The following is a 19968-nucleotide window of genomic DNA, read 5'->3' as shown; positions in this document are numbered from 1 at the left end:
ACATGAAAGCCACTATAAGGGATTTGGAAACCCAGGTTTATGTATTAAATAGGGGTTTAAGGAGGAAAAAATGAAGTGATCTCATTTTAGAATAATAATCCCATCTTGCATAATTGTGGTGAAGGTTAAAGACCATGATGCATATGAAAGTGGTTTGTGAACTCTATAAACCTATCTAGAGATTAAATATTGTTAAATACTAACTAAATATTATATAAATATTAACTAAGCTGCTAAGTGTTTACATGATATTAGGATTTACATAACTCAAACCTGCTTTTTATTCATACTTGTCTATAATTTTGGCCAATTCTAATCTCTTAAACAGAAGTGTGAAGCTAATGCTAGCACCAGTTAGTATATCATCAGTACTGCCTTGTCTTCCATCTCTCCCACTTCCAGTCTACACTGAGCCTTGATGTCAGAGCATTGTGTGGGAAAGAAGAGAAGCTTTTAAATGAGATAGTTCTAGGTTTGAAATTTAGTTCAACCCCTTACTGTGTAACCTTTGTCAAGCCATTGACCTTCTTTGAGCCTTAGTTTCATATAGCAATAATTTTGCAGAATGGCAATAATTTGAAGAAATATATGTTAATGGTAATAGCTACCATTTTTAAAATGCTTTTTGCCATAACACTTTATGGATATTTAATTCTTATGAAGCCCCACAATGTAAATAAAGTTTCCTTTTCCAGATAAGAAAACTGAGGCTCACAGAAGTACAAAAAGTACCCAGCATCATATCTGACATGTAGAAGATGACCAGTAAATCATATCACATGGATTTCATTGTGTGATCCCTACTTAGAACCTTCCTTCAATGCCTGTCAACCTTTAATGTATATACTAGTCATCCGGAGATCTTCTCAGAAATGTAGATTCTGGTGGTGCTTGAGAGGCTCAGTCGGTCAAGTGTCTACCTTCAGCTCAGGTCATGATCTTGAGGTCCTTGGATCAAGCCCCACATCAGGCTCCCTGCTCCTCAGGAAGTCTGCTTCTCCCTCTCCCTGCCACTCCCCCAACTTGTGTATACATTCTTTATCTCTTTCTCTCCCTCTCTCTCTCTCAAATAAATTAAAAAAAAAAATCTTTTTAAAAAAATGTAAATTCTGACTCTATAGGATTACATAGTGCTTTTGCTTTCTGGACCGCACCTTGAGGCCCTCAGTGACTCCGATTAGTGGTTCTCAGTCCTAGGTGCTCATTAATTTCTGATCGAATTAGTCTGGGATGGGACCCAGGTGTTTTGTTTTTGTTTCTGTTTAAGTTCCAGAAGCAGTTCAAACTTTTCTTTTAAAACACTGGACTCCCTTTATTCATGAAATCATGTGCTGAATATATACATATGTGTGTGTGTATGTATAAACAAAGTGGAGTTTTTCTAGTTGAAACTCAGGGAGGGAGCAGAGAGATTAGATTTCCCAAAAGACCTCACTGGAACCCTGCAGCTCCTAGAAGGAACAAATTTGAGAACTGTAGGTCTCAAGAATATATTTCCAATTCCTGTCATGGCATTTGAAGCCCTATATTATCTAACCTCAGTCAGCTGGCATCTTTGCTGTTCTCCCAAAAAAGAAAATCACTTTCCTCCACTCCGCTTTTTTCCATGCGGTGCCTTTAACCTGTTATGCCACATCTTCCCGTACCATGTTGAAATCTACTTTATATTTCCAACCCAGTTTAATTGCCATCTTTTTTATGAAGCCTTTCCCTAGAGAAGGTGCAGTTCATGTCAGCACCACGTGTGGGATATGTTCAGACCATATGCTTACTTGGAGTAAATCTGATGTTTCTTCTTCTCAGGTCACTGCTGAAATGAGACCTGCTAGTGCTTTGGTGTAAGAACACCTACCCACGAGGAAATGAAAACATTCTTTTTACAGGGCTCCCGAAGCATCCTAATTATGAATACCGTGGAGCACATTATCTTGCCTTCTCCAGTGCTGCCCAGATATGAAGCCCCTTAGGGATCAGGGCTGATCATAGCACAGTGCTCTGCACATAATAAGCTATAAGGAAAAGGTGGGGAACTCTTTTTTTTTTTTTTAAAGGTTTTATTTATTTGACAGAGAGAAATCACAAGTAGTCAGAGAAGCAAGCAGAGAGGGAGAGGGGAGGAAGCAGGCTCCCTGCAGAACAGGGAGCCCGATGCGGGGCTCCATCCCAGGACCCCAGGATCATGACCTGAGCTGAAGGCAGAGGCTTTAACTCACTGAGCCACCCAGGTGCCCCTGGGGAACTCTTGAAAGTAAGTCTCTGCACCCAATAGCCAGCATTTTGGTCTTGGTGGAGATCTTGATCTCCTGAAGTAATCGTAGGGAAATTTTGAATTAAGTCCGCTAAATGCCAACTTTTATTGACAGTCAGTGTCTTTTAATGCAGGATTATTATTTACAGTAGGGTCTGTTTTTGCCACCTAGCACCTTCCTCTACAGCTGACATTTAGCTTTTCTTCTCCTGAACATGGGGGGGGGGGGGTGTCTCTATTTTATTATTTGTTTTTGTTGAAGTGGTGATGTGTCTTCTATCATAGAGATGAGAGCATAGATTTCAAAGCCACTATTATATAGGATCTGAGAATTTAGACTTGGTGCAGTCTCAGATGTTGTTATAGGATGGAATAGGTGAAACTAAAGTTATTCTTTACTGAATTCTTAACCAAGAAAGATGGGACTCAGCAGTTACTTGTCACTTTCTTTCATGAGCTTTGTATTGAATATGGGGGACAGAGAGAGACATTAGCATACAAGGTGTCGTACAGCAGGTACAGGAGAGGGAAGTTAGACCCCCTAAAGAGAAACCCTTCTTATTTCCATGCCTTGGGTCGAGGAGTAAACAATGAGGTGAGCTTCAGGACCCTGATTCAGCCCTGCTAGTTTTTCACTTACCTGAAAATGTTAAGAACATAAGTTGTATAACCTTTTACTGTGGGCCAGGCACTGTTCTAAGCTGTTTATATATATTAATTCATTTATTACTCACATCAACTCTATGAGAGAGCCATTTTTCAAAAAAAGTTACAGGAGATAACTAAATAACTTGCTTTAATTCACTCTGTTAGTGGCAGAGCCAGGACCCCTGGCTGTCTTGATCTGAAGCCAGCTGTCTTTACTATTAAGCTATACTAATAGACTAGTGTTTTACTAAAGATGTTTGTTTATTATTTTTCAACAAACATTTATTGTGTTTCTTCATGCGAAGTTTACTTTTGCCATTGGCCTTCTAGTTGACCTGTTGGAAGAGAACCATGATGGTGGGTCTTGGAGCCAGATAGCAATGTCAGGGATACAAAGGAAATGCAGGATATCACAGGCAACATTTTGGGGACTAAATTAGCCATATGAAGAAATTATTGTTTACCATTTTTCTGTCCAAAAACAAAAGATGTTCTCAGCCAAAGGAAAGTGTATTGAGTATATTGGAGGTATTTTATCTACTTGGAAAACAAACTGACTTGGTAATAACTCTACACAAATAAACTGATAAACAGTAACTATCCTGTCTAAGAATAGTTAGCTCCTGCTAAGATCTGCCCCCTGGTAACTTTCAAATGGAATTTTTACTTTGATACAGTATTATAAATGTTAGAAAACAATAAAGCTGCTTGTGGAATGATACCAGGGAACTTTACATTCTGTCCTCTGTGAGTAGTAACATTTTTGAGAACTAAAAGATTGGGAAGGATTTGGCTTCCTCAGAACTCTGTAGGGCAACAGTGACTTGCACTCTGTCAAAAGCTTATTTAACTTGCAAATAAGATTAATAGACATGTTAAAGTTCTACAGCTTTCCTATCACATGTATGAGGGAAATTTTTAAATAATAAAGAAACATTACCTGCTACATTGGATAACTCACATGCCAAAATTGTTATTTCATTGCAGATAAGAGAGGCTAGTTCTGTAAACCCTGAGTACCTTCTGACCTTTCATCTCTTACACAGAATAGAGAAAAGGCACAAGCATCAGGGTGGGAGGTGGGCAGCAAAAGTAGTGTTGCAAGAAGTTGTAACATTGATAAGGAAATGGAGAGAGTAGCATAAGATCAGTATTTCAGTTTGAAAAGCTTAAAAAAAAAAAGTAGAAGAAAAATTGAGTAGCTAAAATAAAAATGGCTTTTCACCAAACCTTGAATCTAATCCTTGAAACATGCCCAGGATAAAAAGATAAAAAGAAAACCTGGGTGTTAGTGTTGATCTCTGGTCTCCTGTCTTACACCGGGCAGTTCATTATAATAGTAACTATATGGTTTTTCCAGGTGAGTCTTCTTATCTAAGTTGACAGCAAATTAAGATCCTCTCCATAGGATCAGAGGGCTCAGGTTTTCTTCTATGGGTGGGGTCTTGAGCAAAGCACTTCACTTTGTAGAATCTTAATTTTATCACTTTTGAAATGAAGGCTTTGGTAGACGTGATTTTCGGTGGGAGAGGAGCTTTTACATTTTTTCAAATTATCACCCCCCCCCACACACACACACACAAAAAATACACGGTAAGAATCACTGCTGAAGGAGGTACTTTTTTCTGTAAGAGGGTCTGTTGAAAAGGAAAAAAAAGGCTGTGAATAACTCCGTTAACTTATTTCTAGAGTCCTTTCAGCTAACTAAATGATTAAAAATCCTATAGCAGTATTTTAAGTAATTCTGACTGATTTCATGGCCAGATGTCTAACTCAGTAAAATTGCAGTCCAGTACTAATGCTTCTGCTTCTTCTGTGTTATGAAGAAGTTGAACTAATGGTCTCCGAGTCTTTATAATTGTAATCTTATTTCTAACAACCCATATATATAAAATAAGATTTGGTTCTTTTTGACTGTAACTGTCTTTGTCCTTATAAGTGAATGTGTCTTATAAAGATGCAGCTTGGGAGAAAAAGGAACCATTGGCAGTTTTTCCCTGTGGTCTTCCTTCCTGCTTCCCAATTTCTGTTTCTCCTGGCTCATTATTTCATATAGTTGTGTCTTAAAATTTTAAGTCTGTTGCAAAATTGTATACTCACTGCAATATATTCCACATTGCGCAAATTAAATACACACACACACACACACACCATACACGTAATATAGAAAGAAGCAAGAAGTCTGAGGTGTCATCAAATCACTGAGTCGTTCTTAAATAAATACAGTAAATGCTTAGTCTTTTTCAGCATTTTTATTGAATGTGAGTAATATTTCTTATGGTAGAAGGAGTCATCCACTGTAGGCCACAGCATAGAATGCTGAACACAGTTTACAAGGTTGATTCTCTAACAGAATTCCTCCAAGGAGCAACTTTGGTTATTCAACTAATTAGTAATTTGCTAACTGATATTTGCATTTTAATAGATTTATCTAAATATATTTTATTTTTAAATGACTCTGTTAGCTGTGTTCATCTTTCTTCTTTAAAAAATAAAATCTGAAGGGGCATCTGGGTGGCTCAGTGAGTTAAGCCTCTACCTTCAACCCAGGTCATGATCTCAGGGTCCTGGGATAGAGCCCCACATCGGGCTCTCTGTTCAGTGGGGAGTCTGCTTCTCCCTCTCTCTCTGCCTGTCTCTCTGCCTACTTGTGATCTCTCTCTTTGTCAAATAAATAAATAAAATCTTAAAAAAAAAAAAAACAAAAAACAAAAACAGGGATGCCTGGGTGGCTCAGTTGGTTGGACAACTGCCTTCAGCTCAGATCATGATCCTGGAATCCCAGGATCGAGTCTCGCATCAGGCTCCCAGCTCCGCGGGGAGTCTGCTTCTCTCTCTGCCCTTCTCCTCACTCATGCTCTCTCTCACTGTCTCTCTCTCAAATGGATAAATAAAATCTTTAAAAAAATAAAATAAAATCTGAAAATAAAACTAAAGGGTATTTATCACTAAGAATGCTGCAAGTGGGAAAACATTGCTAAGTAACCTCATACCTAAGAATCCTGAAGTTAAATAAACATTCCATTGAGTGCAAAATTGAATTTCCTGGAAGTGGCAGCTTTGATTTCTGAAGATTTCTAAAGTTCTGCCCTATCTACATACATATCCTAAGATCAAACTGCAGGATGATGATGGTGATAATGGTGGTAGTAATAATGATTATTAATGTCTGGGGCTTAGTAACCTGTTTTTCAGTCCTGGGATCTTGAAATCCTTCTTATAAAATCACCAGGCAGTTAATCTTGTGAGTGTGTTGATGAGCTTCTGTATCATCCACGAAGCATAATAACATCTAGAATAGCAGCTAACACTTGGGAAAGTACTATTTGAACCATTGCAGGCCCATTTTCCAAGGTCTGGGAGTACAGCTCTACTAAAAGTTCCGTTGCCACACAAGCTTCTTGCTGTAGTTGCCTCATTTTGTAGATGAGGAAACTAAGGCACTGAAAGATGATACGGGGAGATTACATATTCATCAGGGCTCTACAGGCCTTACATGGTTGGACTAGGATTCAGAAAAGGAAGTCTAACTTAGAGTCCAGTCATGTTCATCATCATAGTGATGACTATGTGCATATAGTCTATATGGTGCAGGTGTCTATGGCACTAACTTTTATTTGGTCAACTTAAGAGGGAAGTGATCGTTAAAAATATTAAATTGTCTGCAGCTTCAGCATCTCACTTTTTTGGTCCAAAGTATATCAAAGCCCATTCTTCTGTTTTATGTAAATGGATTTATATAAATTCAAATAATTCTGACATATTAAAAAAAGATTGATTTGGTCAGTGTGGGCTACTGGAGCCTTTAGATCTGTATTGACCACTAGCCACATGGAGTTGTTTAGATTTAAATTCATTAAAATCAAGTGAAATTGAAAATCCACAACCTTATTCTCACTAGCTCCATTTCAAGTGCCTAAAGGCCTTGTGTGGCTAGTGCTTACCATACTGGATAATGATAAGAACTAAAACATTTTCATTATCACAGGAAGTTTTATTAGACAGCACTGCTCTAGAACAGTAGTGTCGAATAGAACTACAATATGAGCCACATGTGTAATTTTAAATTTTCTAGGAGACACATTAAAAAAAAAAAATTCGGGGTGCCTAGGTGGCTCAGTCCATTAAGCGTCTGCCTTCGGCTCGGGTCAGGGTCCCAGGGTCCTGGAATTGAGCCCCTGCATCAGGCTCCCTGCTTGGTGGGAAGCCAGCTTCTCCCTCTCCCTCTCCCCCTGCTTGTGTTCCTGCTCTTGCTGTGTCTCTCTGTCAAATAAAATCTTTTTAAAATTAAAAAAAAAAAAGTGGTTACTTTTAATATATTTTTAGTCCAGTGTGTCTCAAATATTATTATTTCAAAATGTCATTAGCAAAAAGTTGTGATGTATTTTATTTTCCTTTGCATTATCATTGAAATTTGGTATATATTTTACAGTTACAGCATATCTGAATAAGTAGCCACATTTCAAGTGTTCAGTAGCTACGTGGCCACCATATTGTACAACACAGTTCTGTACTTTTATTCCAGAATTTCTCAACTGGAACATATCAAAATGGAAGTGGAACAAAGGGCTGTGTAGTTCAGGAACCACTGCTATAAGCGTTGGGACTGCAGGTGCTGTAGACATGACACTTCCAAGATGATAAGACTTAATCTGTATATATTGGAGAAGTATTATAAGTTTTAGATACATTTTTTTTAAGATTTTATTTATTTATTTGATAGAGAGAGGCACAGCGAGAGAGGAACACAAGGAGGAGGAGTGGGAGAGGGAGAAGCAGGCTCCCCACTGAGCAGGGAGCCCGATGTGGGGCTCGATCCCAGGACCCTGGGACCATGACCTGAGCCAAAGGCAGATGCTTACTGACTAAGCCATCCAGGTTCCTCTAGATGCATTTTAAAACACCAGCCTGGGGGCACCTGAGATACCTCATCTCAGATGACTAAGATGTTAAGCATCTGCCTTCGGCTCAGGTCATGATCCCAGAGTCCTGGGATCAAGCCCCACCTTGGGGTCCCTGCTCAATGGGGAGCCTGTTTCTCCCTCTCCCACTCCCCCACTTGTGTTCCCTCTCTCACTGTGTGTCTGTGTATCTCTCTCTCTGTCAAATAAATAATCTTTTAAAAAAGGTCAAAAAACACCAATCTGTGTTTAAGATAGTTTGTTACTACTAGTCTTTTTTAGAAGACATATTTGGATAGTATAAACCAACTCAGAGTGATAGTGTTAGCTGCGTTATTTAATCCATTGTTGATAACTGTATAGATCGCTGACTGACTTAAGAGAACTAATAAAATATGATATTCTCACTGAGAGCCAAATAAAATTTAAAACGAGTGCTAATTGAAAATAAATAATTCATAGGCATTGCCTGCTTTTGTTGAGATATCACTTCACTTCTACTTCTGAGTCCTTTCCGGTGGCACTATTTGGTGACTTCTCAGTTAACCTAAATTATATAACTATGTGATGACCATTCTTGGAAGGTCATCTTAAAATTTCTCAAAGTGACTCAGAGAAATTATTTCTTGGTATTTGGGAAACATGCCTACACACACTGTTTCACACCTGTGTTCTCTCTGTGTGATTTTTTTTTTTTAAGATTTTATTTATTTATTTGACAGAAATCACAAGTAGAGGGAGAGGCAGGCAGAGAGAGAGAGAGGGAAGCAGGCTCTCTGCTGAGCAGAGAGCCCGATGCGGGACTCAATCCCAGGACTCTGAGATCATGACCTGAGCCGAAGGCAGCGGCTTAACCCACTGAGCCACCCAGGTGCCCCTCTGTGTGAATTTTTTAAACTAAATTTCTTCATCTACCTTGAAATAATGTTGTAACTACAAACCTATAATTTACTCTACTTTTAAGTTCTTCCTTCTGATAAACTTCTCTATTCATATTGGGTCTAATTATAGCTCAGGGTATCACCATGTATATTATTCATCTGAATGAGTGAGCTCATCTGGCAACAAGGAGCTGTTGTTGCCAAAGCTTTATTGTCATCTGGCTTGAATATATTCTGTCTGTACCTCACTGTCAACTTCAGGAGAAGAGGAACATGGGTCAGGAATGTTACATTCTGGCCCCTTTCCCTGCTTCTCATTATATTTCAGCACTTTGCAATAAACTTGGCTAACTGTGATTTTATTTTTTCTTTTTATCTTCATCCTTTTTAAATAAGAGAAATCAAAATGAGGGATAAAACCAAATTCTTCTTCGTTCCCCATCTTTAGAGGTATCCCATCACCCTACACCTCTTTCCTCCTGTTCCCTGCACAACCACTGTCATGAATTTAGGCCTGTCTCTCCAGTTCATTTCTTCAAAGACTTTGACATAGATATATATACATAAACAATATAAAATTTTATATTTCTAGTTTATAAATAAGATCACACCATACATATGCTGCAACTTGCTTTCCTCATATAGCATCCTAGTAGACTTTTTGGGCATACTTGTTCTTAATAGGAAAACTTGGCCCATATGTAAGAACATATCTAACACATAAGTAAGTTATGAGATGTATAATAAAACTGGTAACTCCTGAATCCACCATACATACTGAAAAGTAGAGCATCACCAGAACTATTGAAGCTCCTGTATGCTACTCCTCCACTATCTGCTTCTTCCCAGGAAACTACTCACTGGAGCTTTGTTCTCATTAATTTTCTTGCATGGGGACATATGTTCCCATGGACATACATTTGTGTCCTCAATACATTTTTTTTCTTGTTTTTAAACTTGGTGAAAATAGTATTATACTGTATATAATTCTTTAGACTTTCTTTTTTATTCAATATGACACTTTTTAAGATTTATCCATGCTTATCAATATGTTTTCACTGTTGTGTTGTATTCCTTTGGGTGAGTTTATTCCTTTTTCTGTCAGTGGACATTTGTGTTGTTTCCAATTTTGCTATTAAAAGTAGTGTTTCCATGAACATCCTTGTATATGTCTTCTAGTACACATGTGTAAACATTTCTCTGGGGTATTTACATAGGAATGTAATTGAAATGTTATAATATAGGAGTGTATAGATTCAACTAGGTAAGTCCACATTCTTATCCAAAGTGATTGAACACTCTTAAGCAATGTATAACTTGTTTTTCCACATCCTCATCAGCACTTGGTCTTGTCACACATTTATCTTTGCCTGGACATTGTGTAAAATAATATTAAACTATAATTTTAAATTTCATTTCCCTGATTTAATGCAATTGGATATTTTTCCTACCCCTCATTGGCCATTCATGTTTCTTCTTTCTCAAAATGCCCATTTATATCTTTTCTAAGGGATTGGTAATCTTTTTTATTGATTCATAGAAATTTGTATGCTCTGGACACTAGAATTTGGTCAGTTTTATGTGCTCCAAATACCTTTTCTCAGTTTGTGGCTTGTCAGTCTCTTTAGGCAACCTCTAAACTTCTGACTTTTGCATTGGCTGCTTAATCCATCCACAGTAGAGCTTTGTCTATTGACATAGAAATCCAGTTTCACTATTTGCCATAATATAAAAACTGTTTTCTTGGCCCCATTATTTCTGATATAGATCAGATTCCTGTAAGTGGGTGGAAAAGTTTGAAGGATTTCTTTGAGTTTCCAAACATATTTTAGAATCAAGTTGTCAAGTTTAATTTTTTTAAATAACTGTTAGACTTTTTATTGGAATTGCATTGGATCAGTTTGGGGGGTATATTGACATTTGTAGGATGCTGGGTCTCCCTACTCATAAACTTGGTATCTCCCTCCATTTATTTAATTCTCTTTTCATTTCAATAAGTTTTATAATTTCCTCCATTAAAATCTCTATGAAATTTATTCATAGGGGTTCTTTGTTATTTTTAATACTACTATAAAAGATATTTAAAATATATTTTCTAATTTTGTTGGTGTGTTGAAATGCAGTGGATATTTCATATTGATCTTAATCTAGCCACTTTGTAAACTCTTTTACTGATTCTTTAATTATATATAGATTTTTCTGTGTAGATACTGCAGATGCCCACAGTTTTATTTTTTCCATTCCAAACTATATGCCTTTTGCTTTTTCCTTCCTTGTTGTGTCTTTCATACCTTGATGAATATGATCTCTAGTGCAGTAATGATTAGAAATAGATATAGTGGGCATCCTTATCTTGTTCCTCAGTTTTAAAGGGTATGCTTTTGATATTTTGTCACTAAATATGTTAGTTGCTGTGAGGTTTTAGTGGATGCCATTTATCAGGTTAAAGGAGTTGACATCTATTCTAGTTTTGCTAAAAGTTTTTTTTTAATCATAAATAGCTAATATTATTAAACCTATTGAGTGCTTTTACTGCAACCATTGAGATTACCCATTTTTTTCAATTTTAATCTCTTAGGTAAGTTACATTAATAATTTTTTTAAAGATTATTTATTTATTTATTTGACAGACAAGAGATCACAAGCAGGCAGAGAGGCAGGCAGAGATAGAGGAGGAAGCAGGCTCTCAACTCAGCAGAGAGCCCGATGCGGGGCTCAATCCCAGGACCCTGGGATCATGACCTGAGCCGAAGGCAGAGGCTTTAACCCACTGAGCCACCCAGGCACCCCACATTAATAATTTTCTATTATTAAATTATCCTTACATTCCCAGGATATACCCCACCTTAGTTAAGATGCATGTTTTTTTTTGATATACTGCTTAACAATGAAGTTTTATGGATATAAACTAATTTCAAAATAAGAAAGAATAGTAGCTAAATTTTTGTTGACAATAAAATCTTCTCCAAAGGGTTGCCCACTTTGCTACAGGGTGTGAGGGGAATTTATGGCTATTAGATGCAGGTATTAGCTTGATGTAACAAAAAGAACACTGAAAAGCTAAATTATATCTCATTTTGCCCTTCTGTTCACTAGGGAGATTATAATTCATTTGACGCATGTGGGCCTTATTTCCTCAGTGAGTTTGTCTGAGACTCAGGGACAGATGTTTACTACTAGTAGTCATGTGGCTTCACTTGCTTTCCTATTAATCCTTCGTCATCAAACAAACATGTACTTACTAGGCCCTAAGACAAAGCAGAAATCTGTTCCTCAGGGACCTTCTAGGGAGGGACAGAAAAGTAAACACTTTAAAAACAGTTATAGGGACACCTGGCCAGCTCAGTTGGTAGAGCGTGTGATTCTTGATCTTGGGGTTGTGAGTTCAGGCCCCACACTGGGCATAGATCTTACTCTAAAAACAACTTTTAATTAAAAACATGGTTATAAAATGAAATGATACATTTTGTTTTCTATAGACCACACTATTTGTGACACATGGGGATTGAGGGGGCAGAGATTCTGTGACTAGAAAGAGAGAAAAGAGGAAACTTGAGATGGGATATGATACTTGAGCTGAGCTTTATGGATGATAAACATTTACTGACCTCCATGAGCCTCATTTGTATTCTCAGTTGTTAACAAAGGAATTAGATTACTATTTATCCAACTTTTTTTCTTCTCTAATGACCTTTCTGTCTTCAAAAATGTGTCCTTTCACCCTATGACTATATCATCTTTTCAGGATCTCACAAATAATTTCATGCTTTATTAAATATTTGTGCTTTTACCTCTGGTCTTTGGTCCTAGGAATCTTTTGTTCAATAGGTATAGGGTTGTGAATGGCAAAACAGAATCTTCCTGGTTCTGTTTTATTAAGTAATACCAGCATCTTTTCTTTATAGAGTGTTGATGATATTGACAAATGAATCATCATATAGAATTACCCTATTTGTTATGTTTTTGTGGAATTGCTCAATTTATTGTTACCATAAATAGAATTTTTTAAGTTCCAGGGTTTACATAATCTCTAAGCACATTTGATTTGTATGTCTTATTTCAGTGCTGGACCCAAAGGAGACAACATTTATGAATGGAGGTCAACTATATTGGGACCCCCAGGATCTGTCTATGAAGGAGGGGTGTTCTTTCTTGACATTACCTTTTCACCAGACTATCCGTTTAAACCCCCTAAGGTCAGTATGAAGTATTCATCCATTTTTAGCAATATGTATTGTTGTATATGTATATACATATACATATTCTTAAATATACATATCTAGGAATGCATGTCTCTTCTGTTAACATAGACAACTTCCCAGGGCTAATTATATGTGAAAGGAAACAGAATGTAAAAAATTACAGGCTATTTCCCTACCCCATCCCCTTACTCATATTTCATTGCTTTTTCTCATCCTTTCTCAGTGTCTCCTTTTTGTGGTTTATGTTGTAATATAACATAAAACAGCACATTATGGGTGGAACTAGGTGAGTGAGAATGGGTCTATGCCAGCCCTAGAACCCAGAAAAACAGACATAGCCTGAAGCTGGAGCCAGAGCCAAGCTCTGGAGCCAGACTAACTGCGGAGGGAGCCCCACTAAGGCAAGTCTCAGGGCACCAGCTATGGAGTTTTGATGCCTCTACAGTTCAGCTGCTCACGTGAAGTATACAGGCACTAGAATGGAACATGTGACCTACAAAGACTTAAAAGTGATGCCAAGAACATTTCGTGAAAACCTATTTGTAATAGTTGATTAATATAAATGAACCATAGGGGAATTTACACTTATTTAAGACAAGACTATATACTCTAAGAATTCTTCACATTCCTTCCTACTGCCTATAAGTCAGTCATTTGATGAATTTAAATTTATTCTCCACTTTGGAAAGGAAAAGACCCTAAGGACACTGACTCTTTGCATTGGCCACCAAGAAGAAAATCTCATTTGACCCGACTTTAACCTCGCAGTGCAGAGGGAAATAAAACTTGCTTGAGTTGTAGGTTGGAATGGACAGTTTTAAAAAGCAAAAATAGGTCCATACCTTTACCATGAATTTCTGTAATTCCCCTTCCTCCCTTGCACCCTCCCTCTCTTTTCTCACCTCTCTCTTCCTTTCTTCCTTCTTTTCCACTGATGCTTGGATATTGTTTTGTTACCAAAGCAAAAGTAATAACTATAATTTTACCAAAGAGGAAACCAAGGTGCAGAGAAACTAAGCAACTTTCCCAGCATTACATGGCAAGCAAATAGTAGTGTCAGTATTTGAACCCAGGAAGTCTGACTTCAAAGCCTGTGTTCCTTTCTACATTACATGATAATATTTTAACCAAGTTGACAGAGCTGGTAGCACTGGTGACCACCCATACCTGCATTAGGTTGGTTTTCAGTGATGAAGCCATAGAACTTCTAATATTTATTTTCTCCTTTTATTGGAGGGGAACCTTTTGTCTTTCATTCTACTTGGGCTCAGCACATAAGTCACCTGGAGTACTTATTGCCCTGCCAGTGATGTGAGGACCTGTCTCTGATAGCCTCTTCAGTAAAGGAAGTACAGAGTGGGGACGGGGAGTGACAATTCAGATCAGGAAATTGTGCTGCTTGTGAGTTTGGTAGAGGCTGTTCTGTACATCTCGGAAGATGTGTGGGCTTCTCCAAGTTCTGATGACAGAAACGTGTAGATTAAAGCTAGAATGGGGAACCAATAGATTAGATAAAATAATTCAGTTTCCAAAAAGGTCCCAATGGACTGAAAGAATGGTCCAAAACAAGATGGAATTTAACAAAGCTAAATGTGTTCAGTGACAATCAGAAAGAAAGCATGATACATGATAGGAGAGACCTACTTTATTTTCAGATAAATAAAATTTGGGGGCTTTTGGCTCACTAGAATTCTGAGGGAACTTAAGGTTCTTGAAGCCTTAAGGAGATATTTTTAGGACTACAGTCCTCGGAACTCTGAACCAATCGCACTGTATCTGGAGTGCTCCAGTCACTACTAAGTTCTGCATTTTAAGAACAAACAAGAATAAGCTGGGCAGAGAGTCATCTACATTCTTGAACTGCTTCACTGGGTAAAACACTACAGTGGATATCGGTTGTGTCAACTCATTTCTTTTCTGAAACACCCTACTAAGGTTTGAGTGTTCCCTTTCACAGATGAGGAAACTTCGATGAGGCTTAGAGAGATTTCCAAGAATAGACAACCAAGGATTTACTGATTTCTGACTACACAGACCATGTACTTCCACTGAATTAAAACAGTTAACGTGGAGATGTTCACCAGTAAAAATAGGGTGTAGGAGGAATGTGATATCTGTCCTCAGATGTTTTAGGAACTATGGTGTGGATTAGGATTTAGACCTTATTTTGGGTGGCTGGATGGGACAAAAATAGAAGCAGGAGGGTATCAGTTACAGGGAAGTAGATGTTAATTCTTATGAGGAAAATCTGACCCACAACTGCATAGTCTGCTTTTGAATAGCTCTACTTGTCAGACAGTGGGCTTCATTTTACTCAAAGTAAATATTTGCCTGTATTTCTGTTAAAAAAAAAAAAAAGGCAGATTTAGTATCTGTTAAGAATAGTACCAGAAAAAAATAAGTTATTTCACTAAATGAATTTGAATAAACAATCTCTTAAGATGGAGGAAAATCAAATTTTGGTGACTCAAATCACAATTTAAATGTACATTTGTTAGAAACCTGTGGGAAGTTTTTGAATGCAAATTATCACTACCTAATTTATCAATTTTAGAAACCAGATTTTGTAGGCAGATATGCTATTCTAAGTGGGGGCGGAAGTTTGTGGGTGTCTTGAAAGCTGTTAACTAAAACAAAGGCATTTTTTATTAATACTTTTGAAGTGCCATGTCTGTGCTTTTCTAATCTCTATTATTCTAAATAGGCTGTATTTGGAATTATCCTTTTTTGGGGGGTAGGGGGTCTCTTTTGCCCTCATCCTTTCCATCAACCATAGTAGCTACATATTTTGATTAATGAAACATTTCTCAGTGCTCTGAAGAATGAACCCAGATGCCAGTAGGTGTTAGAATTATTGGTGAGCCCAGAGGTTCACAAAAAATCTGATTGGCTGTGTAATGGTTATCAGGTATCCATATCATAAAATTAGTCTATAGCATAATGGGATCCATGAGATGACTTTTTCTAAACTCTTACACTTGGAATCCTTAGTGAGGATTTTAAATGCTCTCATGCTCAGATTAAATAATTCAACAATATAAACCATTTAGCCATGTTTACCAGTTTAAAAATATCAACAAATAAACCTCTATGACTTAAAATGTGCAAAAACCCTCAGTTTGTTTCTCACGGTCTATAATCCTGACCCCAAAATTAATTATTCATGCCATTTTTTTATGACTCTTCTGAGATTTTGTTCTCTGTGTTAAAATATACTGTATGCATACACACAGATAATATACATAAATATTGAGCCATAGTCCCCCTGGTTTTAGAATTACTTTTTACGTAATATTCTATTTTCACCCAACGCTCTTTATTTTCTAATAAACATATAACTGCATTAGAATGATTGAGGCTCCACAGTATTCCATTGTATATATATATATACCAAATTTAATTTCCTGTTCTTGGACATAAGATTTGCCAAGATTTCTGTTATAATCAGTGATGTGATGAACATCCTTTTAATTACATATTTTGTATACTTACATAATTATTTCCTGAGGCTAAATTTGTTGGCATGGAACTTCTGTGGGTAGATGGGTTTATACATATTTGTAGAGCTTTGTTAAAAGTTGATAAAGTGCCCTCCAGAAAAATTGTATCCATTGACATCATGGCCATCAACTTAGTGATAGTACGGTACTTCCCTTCACTCTGCTCAGCTCTGAGGATTCGTAGTCCTTGTTAATCTTTGCCAACCCAGTAGATGAAAAGTAATATTTCATGGTTGCTTTAATTTTTATTGATTTGACTACCAATGAGATGTGGAAGGTTTCACATATACCATTTTCCGAATTATTTCTCTTTTTGTGAATAATACGAAACTGTTTTTTTCGTGAAAGTTATACACCAAATGAAATTAAGAAGCATACTTGAAAAAATCAGAAGCAAAACAATAGAATATGTTTTATTTCTATATTGCTTAATTTCTATGTTATTTTTTCTACTAAAAGCACTTTGAAAATATGGTGATACCCTATGATATTTTGTGTCTCAGAGATTCTAATGATGTGCATACAAACTTAAGTCACATTAGGTAACAGGTAGATCTTTATTTTTACAGTAGAAATGCATAGAGGTTGCCTATTCATAATTCAGCTTTTTCTGTCTCCCTGTAGATCTGGATATTTTATAAACAAGTAAGTGATAATTTTATTTAAGATTTTATCCATTTATTTGAGCCAAAGAGGGGGAGAAAGAAGAGAGATCATGTGCAGGAGCTGGGAGAGGGGGTATAGAGAGAGGGAGAAGCAGGCTCCCTGCTGAGTGGAGAGCCCAATGTGGGGCTTAATCCCAGGACCCCGGGATCATGACCTGAGCCAAGCCAGACACTTAACTGACTGAGCCACCCACGTGCCCAATAAGTGGGCATTTTAAACAGATTTAAGCGTAGTTAGGTAGGAAATCAGATTTAAGCGTAGTTAGGTAGGAAATGCAATATGTTTGTTATTTTAGTGTTTCAGGCAACCCCTGCACAAGACAAACATACTCTCAGTGTTCATATCTATTACTGGAAAACATTATTGTCTTTGGTAATGGCAAGATGGTACTGCCAGTAGGTATTTTTCCAAAGAGAATAATAACATTTGTGCCTAAAATGTTTAAAAATGTACATACATATGTTGAAGTATTTGTGTGAGAAAAAGAAATCTCTATTATTAATATCCAAAAGGTTTTTTAATATAGTTTGTTTTTTCGTTACAAATTTTATCAAATATATTTAAAAATAAATCTTAAAGATCACTTCAGAATATATTTTATGGTTTATGGTTTTGTTTTATTTCTTTATAAAATCAAACCATGAATTACTTACTAATGAAATGTCATTAAATAGGAAACTGCTTTCAGACAATGAAATAAGTAATTTAGTTCCGTCAGATTTTCAAAGTCTTTATTATCCTCATTAGATTTTAACCTTAAATTGACAGGCTAAGGCTAATAATGAATAAAGTTGTAAGAAGCAGTGATATTCAGCATTTAAAAGCCAGAGAGAGATCTTTAACTAAAGTTCAACAAGGGGTTCTACTTTTTATTTGAATTAGGTTTTTATTATTTACTTGTTTTTACTGCTGTTTATATTTCTGCTGTTGCTCAAAGACAAAAGTTGATATGTCTCAGGATTTTCAGAAAGAGCAATGGCTTATGTGTGTAAGTGCAGTTTCTCACTTATTTGCCCTGGCCTCGGTGTTGAGAGGCTTGGCCTCATGTCTTGGAGTAACATGACTTACCTTGTTTAACCTGAGTTCATACGTTCATACGAGGCCTGGCTGTGGATTAAGTGCTTTCATACAGATTCAGTTGCCTTTTTGGCATCTCCAGTTTAACACCCAACAGTCCCCTCAAACTTAATTGGTCCAAAACCAAACTATTGATTGTGGAACCCCATCCTACTCCTGCCAAACCAGCTCCTCCAGGTTCCCCTCTCAATGAATGAGAATTCCATTTTTCTTGTGGCTAAAGTTAAAAACATGCACAGCCTAGCCAGACCCAGGTTCACTGGCTCAAGATAAATATTCAAAATAAATCTAGACTCTAACCATTTCTCATTACCCTTCCCTAGTAACAAACACTCTGGCCCCCTGCAGTGTACACCCCTATACGAAATAGTCCTTTTATAATGTAAGTCAGATATGTTCATTCTTTGCCTAAAGCTTTTCAGCAATTCCCTGTTCACTGAATAAAAACACACAAAACCCTGTTCACGTATACTTTTCACAAAACCACTGCCACTCTTGACTCAAGTACTCTAAGCATATTCCTTCCTCAGAGCCCTTCCATTTGCTCTTCCTTCTGCTTTCATTGTTTTCCTCTGCCTAAAATTCTCATAGGTCATTCCATTTTTCCCTTCGGTGTCTGCTCAAATGTTACCTTTTCAGAGAAGCTCTGGTATGACAACTCCCAACCATCTTCTGCTCCCTGTGAAATTCCCCACCACAACCACCATACTTGATTTTTCTCTGTAGCATTTCTCCTTCCTGACGTTATATATTTCTTTGTCTAAGGGCTTATTATGTTTCCATTTCTTTAGTTAGCGTGTAAACTCTGTGAGTACAGGGACTTTTTCTATCTTAATGTCACTCCTAAATTCCTGGCACCCATAACAGTGCCTGGCAATTCAGTAGGCATTCAATAAAAAGAGGTTGAATTAATTTAATCCATACGACTTTGCCATAAGGACAGTATTCATTACTACCATCATCCCCATTGGTAGACTAGAAGACTGAGGCTCATGGAGGTTAAGTGGTCCATGGGTCACAAAGAAGCTTGTTAGCTAAACTGGAAACCAACCCCAGTTCTGAACTGGCCCTTTCATTCCCCAATTGTGGAGACGATTTAAATTGCTCATGTCCCGGGAAGAAGGAACACTTGTACTTAGATTTTACACTCTGATATACGTTAATTATATCAGATCATTCTCTAAACCAGGTTTATTGGAAGGGAGATGAAATAATGTCAGGAGGAGATTTCAAGTGTCTATCTTCCCATTTTGGTGAGAATCCTCTTTCCAAAGGCACCTGGCCCTTTTCTCCAGAGTATTCCTACTTCACAGACACTGAGCTATTTATTCTGTGTTGAACAGTAAATAACTGGTTTCTGGATTTTGTTAGCCCTAAGTGAAAGAGAGGTTACTTCCCATTTCACAGATCAGTCTCACAGTTGTATCCTCAGTGTCATGACTGGGCTACAGTATTACTTGTATCTCATTAGTAAGTTTTCTTTTTCAGTCCATTCTCCTTCATAATAAGCCATTTCAAAATGCCCTGCTATAATTTAATGTTGTGTGAAATTTCAAAAGAATGGGATGAATAAAAATAGATCATAACAGTGGGCATTTTCTTCCTACTTTTAAAACGATACACATTGTATCCATTTTTGTGTCCAACTACCACCCCCAACCATCACCAATTTAAAAATTACTAAGAAGAGGGGGCCTGGGTGGCTCAGTGGGTTAAGCCGCTGCCTTCGGCTCGGGTCATGATCTCAGGGTCCTGGGATCGAGTCCCGCATCGGGCTCTCTGCTCAGCAGGGAGCCTGCTTCCTCCTCTCTCTCTCTCTCTGCCTGCCTCTCTGCCTACTTGTGA

At 37.3% G+C, this 19968-nt stretch overlaps 1 protein-coding gene across 1 annotated transcript in view; it reads left to right on the top strand.

The window, feature by feature from the left end:
• UBE2E2 (ubiquitin conjugating enzyme E2 E2) overlaps window positions 1–19968 on the top strand; it is a 390132-nt gene that overhangs the window by 288230 nt on the left and 81934 nt on the right. The window contains exon 4 of the mRNA XM_059390860.1: window positions 12742–12874. Within this exon, the coding sequence (XP_059246843.1) occupies window positions 12742–12874 (133 nt within the window). The remainder of the gene's footprint in view (window positions 1–12741; window positions 12875–19968) is intronic.

The sequence above is a fragment of the Mustela nigripes genome, chromosome 2, assembly GCF_022355385.1.
Source record: "Mustela nigripes isolate SB6536 chromosome 2, MUSNIG.SB6536, whole genome shotgun sequence".
In the NCBI taxonomy this organism is placed as follows: Eukaryota; Metazoa; Chordata; class Mammalia; order Carnivora; family Mustelidae; genus Mustela; species Mustela nigripes.
This window is presented reverse-complemented; position numbering and strand designations above follow the sequence as displayed.